General features: G+C 42.5%; 1 protein-coding gene across 2 annotated transcripts in view; it reads left to right on the top strand.

Annotated features, from left to right (window-relative positions):
• Positions 1-2736: 2736 nt before the first annotated feature.
• The window catches only part of ZNF385D (zinc finger protein 385D), a 940931-nt gene continuing 937667 nt past the window's right edge, over positions 2737-6000 (top strand). The window contains exon 1 of one of the 2 annotated variants that reach the window (XM_082729121.1): positions 2737-3207. In XM_082729121.1, the coding sequence (XP_082585247.1) occupies positions 3102-3207 (106 nt within the window). In that variant the 5' untranslated portion in view covers positions 2737-3101. Of the gene's footprint in view, positions 3208-3498; positions 3578-6000 lie in introns of those variants that run through there. The other variant, XM_082729123.1, reaches the window with a different exon arrangement.

Here is a 6000-nt window from a genome sequence, read left to right as displayed (position 1 = left end):
AAAGAAAAATCAAAGATTCTTCTTTAATTCCTTTGCCACACATAATAGTGATACCTTTTTGGTACAATAGTAATGTTGAAAATAACCAATTAACTTTGTGAAACTGGAGTCTCCTCCAAAATGAACCTAAAATGTTCCTCAGTGGTTTCAATGTTTCTCCTTTAATACCTCTGTCCCATTTGTTATCTGTTGTCAGTTCTGTCTCTGTAACAAAACTTTTCCCTTAGTTGGTTTTCATGACATTGAAATAACAGATCCCACTTAGCCATCTCTTCCCATCTTTTCAGTTGTGATTTGGTGTCTCTTACTCTACCAAATTAATTCATTCAGTGAACATTTTTGGAGGTTACTATTCATTAGGTTAGTGCATAAAATACATAAGTGAGAAAACAGTACACTATCTCAATCCTCAAGATGACTTTATGTAGAGGATTCTGTTATCTGTGGTTCATGGATGCTGGTGGAACTGAGGAACTGGAAGCAACACAGTTCTAAGCTTCTCTCCTAAGTAAGTACTTGTTTTCTTTCTCTGTTCAACCCCACTAACTTCATTCTCCAACAATTTATATACATGCCCAGGGCTCTAAAAAATGAAAGCAAACACAAGCTCAAACATACTACCAACTGTATGTTTCCTTCTTGACTTCTCCGTTCTTAATGGTGTCCCCCATTTCTAGTACTCTAGGCACAAAACCTTAGAGATCTCTTGAATAAATCTCTCTTCTCCACACAGTTACATTATGTTACTGTTAATTATGTCTCCTTTTAAATATCTTTATATTTCATTTCCCACAACTGGTATCATTGTTTGTATCTTCATGTCTCTTATGTGTGGCTTTCACTTCCTAAGTGCTTTCTACACCTCTATTTTCTAGTTCAGCCCTTTAACTGTTTTTATCAAGCCTTCTTGCTGTATTTCTGATGATGGTGGGTCCCTGCTCAGTACTTTTCAAGTGTGGTACAAACTGCTCAGGGTAGCCGTCTTTTAGCCAGCAGGTAGGTAGCACCTGCCAGTCTTTTAAGCCGTTTCTTCCAGCATCTTCCAAGCATGTATGTTTGGTTCAAGGGTCCACTACTTGCCATACATTTCTGGTCTTACTCTTTTACTGTTAAGTGTCCTTCCTTTTTACTTCTGCCTGATGGAATCATATCATATTTAAAGGTTTGTCTAGAATGACTTTCCTTCTATGAAGTCTCTCCAGACCTCTCTGCCTTTTGAACTCTCTGTGCTAATGTGTTTGGTATTCTCCTGTTCCCTATTCTCCTGTTAGGCGCCACGGACTGCCTAACATCATGTTTATTGGTATAAGTAAAATTGTTCTTTCAAAGCAAGGACTGTGTCAGATTCTGTTCACCCCAGGAAAGGCCTTTAATATGTTAAAGACTAACTAACACTTGCTGAACTAAAATGATAGGATGAGTATTTAAATGCAGATGAAACATGTGGAGAAAGGATCAACCCAAACTAACATAGTCATGATAAGTTGAAACAATATATCTTTTAGTACATTTACTATATTTCTTTTTATTTATTTCTTCTTGGCATTTACTCTTTCTGTTTTTTTTTTTTTAAATCTATTAGCTTGAAAAGTGATTTAACTACTTGATAATACATACTTGAACAGTACTGCATATCTGCCAAAGTCAGCAACTGGTTGAGAGGATGAATAGACTATACTTCAGAGTATGTTACTTCATGTTTTCTTTCTAAATGACCCTGTGTTTGGGGGGGGGGGGGGTCTGATTATTTTTTAGAGCTCTTTAGAGAACATACAGCAAATTACTATTATCTTTATATACTTTCATCAACATTAGTATTCCTAATAATTTTATCAACAGCAACATATATAAATAAAATATATATATATAAAATGACAATACTGACAGCATTGTATATATGGGGCATTTTATACCTTTGCACGCCATTCACATTTTTTAAGTTATTTGGCCTCCATAGCATGCTGAAACTCCATGCAAGACAGTGTCTCAGTGACTTGTTTCAGATTATCTTGCAAATAGTTGGTGGATCAGCTGGTACTAGAAAGCGAATTTATATTGTTTGTGTTTTGCAACTCAAAATGTGGTCCTTGGATCAGCAGCCTCTGCCACACTATTAGACTTGGGGAGAATCTCAGGGTCTACTCCAGACCTATTGGAACAGAATCTGAACTTTAACCAGATTCCCTAGATGCTAAGTATGGGATACAAAGTTTGAGAAACACCCCTCTACCTCCTAATAAAGGACAATAGAGGGTGTGTTTTCACCCCACGGTATTTGTAGTTGGGGGGAAGGGAGAAAGGGAAAGGGCAGGGGAGAGGGAGGTAGGGAGAAACAGAAAGGCCACTGGCAGAGGTATCTGGTGAAGGAAATAAATCCCTTCAGTAGGACCCAGTAGGACTGGGGTCCCTCAAAAGAGGTTGAAAACTGTGGTTTTGTGTAGGTGGAACTTTCATGTGATTTTGTAGTATCTTCACTTGGTCACTTTGTATCTGTACTCGGGTTGGAGATTCAATGTTTAAAAAAGAGGGGGGTGGTGAATGAGGGGTGGGGGTGAGGTTGTTTTCAGGTAGAACTGTAGGCAACCCAGGAGGATAAAGGATCTAAGCACAAAAGGAAAACCCCTTTCCTGAGTCTCCCAAAGCAGCTCAGGGAGCTCATTTCTAATACCTCTAGTTTCTGGATGCATTTCTCTCCCTCGCGTTTCCCTTTAACACCCGGGATCCACTCACTCCGTTAAAGCTAGTTCCTCGCCTCTTGGTTTCTTTCTCTCTGCTCAGTCTTCTTTCCATTCCCGGGCGCCCCCGGGCCGGCCCCTCCCTCCGCGCCAGCTTGCACCTCTCCCCAGCTGGGTGCACCTGAGGCTGGCTCGGGTTCCGGACGCGTGCGGAGCGCCGCCGGGTGCGGTGGAGGCAGAGGCGCGCTGACAGCCACCTCCAGCCCTCGCCTGAGGGACAACACGCGTGGCGCTTGCTTCGGGGACTATTCTCTGCGGCGGCCGCTCACGCCTCGCCTCGTGGTGACTATCAACCACCGAAGCTGCAGGCGGGCAGTTGTGCGCCCCCGGGGCCAGTCAGCCCGGGCGGCCGCTCCTGCTCCCCAGATGCCAGGGCCAGGGCGCCGAGCGGCCGCCAGCAGGAGGATGAAGGGCTCGGCGGGAGGAAGGAGAGAAAAGCTGCTGGGGGCGACGAAGGCTCAGCCCAGCCGCGGTAAGTTGAGTGCAAAAGAGGTGTTTCGGTTCGGGTGGCGGAGTTGGCCGAGGTGCTGGGCGCGTGCTAGGCTTGTGTCCCCGCGAGAGGTGAGGCGCACGGAATGGGCATTTGCGGAGTCCACACCCGGGACGTCCCCCTTCTCGTGTACCCCATAACACCAGTCTGCTCCCCTCCCTCTTCAGCTCAGCGGCCAGCAGAGATGTGAGGTTGATGTGGGTGGGTGGGGGCTGGAGTGTCCAGCGCAGAGCTTGAGGGGCTCCCGCTGAGACCAGGGGCAGAGAAAGCAACGGCGGGGGGCGACTGGGTCAGCCAGGCTCTGGCTGGAGTCGAGGGCTGGGCCACCGAGGATGGGCCTGTCTCCTATTGGGTATGTGTGTGGAGGGGGGCGCTCTGCTTCCTTGGGAAACCTGGCGAAGTTGTTGGGATAGGAAAGCACAGCGAGCCAGCTTCGTGATTGTATTTTATTTTTATTTTTTTCCTTCGTCTATTTTTTTTTTTCCTTCTTCTTTCCTTTTTTTGGGGGGGGGGCGGGGGCTTCTTTTCAAGATCTTTAGGATGCACGAGATTTGCGGGCAGTGTGGGAGGCTGTTGTGTTATAGGAAGCCTTCTTCCAGGGGAATAATTTTAAGATTCAGGTTGGACTTGGGAGGTTAGGGTAAATCAGTGTCCCGGGATCTGATTGCATTCCTGCTCCAGGAATGAGGGAGCGCAGGGTAAGGATACCTTGTGACTTCCAGCATTTGGGGAGAGGTTTTATTGTGGGCACAAATTGGGGTCAGAGGAAACCTGCCTGACCCAATACCGTCTTGCCCCTTGTGAAATGCTCAATTCCCTATGTGTCTCCCCACCCTCCCCCCTTGGAGTTCAGACTTGCCTGCATCACATATTTCTGGAGATAACGTTTGTCTGCTCCAGGGTGAGCTGCAGTGAAAGTAACAAGGGATGTGATGTTCCTGGGTACTTGAACATTCCCAAATTCTGAAACCTTGAACTGACTTGGAAGACTACTTTATGTTTTGTGGGTGTAACTAAGGACCCTGGAGCTAGGGACTTTTTTTTTTTTTTTTAAATGACATTCCAGTGTTGTTTTCTTGGAATGTCATGAGGGAAATTTCTCTCTTCTCTTGAGGTTGGTTGTTAGCTATCTGTTAAAAGTGATTTTCATGTCTAGTCAATATTGGTTCACCATGTTTCCTGGAACCAACTGGAAAGGCTTATCTCCCTCTGGGTTTTCATGTCACCCTTGCCCTATACTGGGTAATTTAGTCACTATACTCTGGTTTGTAAGCATGAAAGGCAAATATGGGTCATTTCAAATTATGTAGATTGATGCAGCACAGTGTGTCTGGGTTTTGCTGCAATTTCTTCACATTTCCTTCCAGATGTTCCTCGGAAATTAACTTGAACACTAACCATGGAGCTAAAATATAGACTGGGGAATGGGCAAACATCTTGAGTTAATGTATTACCTTGGATTTCAGTAAATGAAGTGCTGGAAGCTCGCTGTGTTAAGAAAAAAGATCCTAGGACAAAATATAGGGTATTTTAACTGTTTTTGCTCTGTGACAATGTGGCTGAAGAACGTTTGGGGTTATTTGACAACACCAAGAACATTAGTAATGGCATCTAACATTTTTTTTTTTTGCACACTAAGCAACGTATTAAGGGCATTACAGCTTCTGTAAATACATAACAACCCCAAGAAGCCAACATCCTTATATCTCCATTTTGTGGATAAGGAAAAAGGAGTCTTAGACATGTAAAACTTGGAAAAATTCCAGAGTTAGTATTTTAGAACCCAAGATTGCCGGACTCCAAAATTTGTTCCTTTAGGCACTATACAATCTGGTACTATTCAAAATGGGAGTACCATCTCAGTTCTCAACCCTATGAAAAATAAGTAAGGCGATGGCCACATCATAGATTTATTGATTCACAACTATTTAAAATTTTTAATTTAATAGAAGTTTCAAATTTAGACTTCAAATCAAATGAAAATTGAGTGGCATTTATGTAGTTGGGGCTGCCATCTCTAGAGAGAGCTAAATGCCGAGGTCTTGGTGTTCCCCTTGACAGTGTTCCTTCTTTGAGTCCCTTTATTGTAAATCAATAGTAGTATAGTCTAGCCTTTCTCTTAACAATGTGTGATTTATAACATCAAACATACCTGGTGCTAACATCACATTTGTATGACTCTCTAGAATTATTCTGAGGTCTACCTGGACACTCTTACATTTCAGCCAGCTTATAATTAATGCTCAAATCCTAACAAAATGTTGAATTTCTATTAAAAGATACTAGCAGCTTCTTTGAAAATTTCCTGTCTATTTTCAACAATATTTTCAAAACAATTACACCCCCTGCTGTGATTTGCTATTTACTAGGTGCATCAAAAGTTCAGTAATGAAAAATGTTTGCAATTCAACAAAACATATTGTCTCATCTATGATAACAACTTTGGCTAAAAGATTCACATCCAACTGAGGGCTTATTTTATCTGAAATTTAATTAAGATGTTGCATTTCTTCCTGCAAAGTTTATGCAGGTAGTTAGGTACGTGTCTTCCACTATTTTCTTATAATCTCCAACTTTATAAATTCATTAGTGATGCGTTCTTCAGATAATTTATGTTCGTGCTTGTCTAAAGATTTCGAGGTTTTAAAACTGAGAGCAAGAACAACAAATAAGATGTATGTATCGTATTTTTTCACAAGATGTAATTATGCTTATCTGGGGAATAGTGGTATATGTTAAGTCATAGTTCTAATTTGCCTGCACATGAATAGAATT

Source organism: Mustela nivalis (genome assembly GCF_964662115.1).
Source record: "Mustela nivalis genome assembly, chromosome: 1".
Classification (NCBI taxonomy): Eukaryota; Metazoa; Chordata; class Mammalia; order Carnivora; family Mustelidae; genus Mustela; species Mustela nivalis.
The sequence above is the reverse complement of the archived record's forward strand: the minus strand, read 5'-3'. Positions and strand labels throughout refer to the sequence as shown.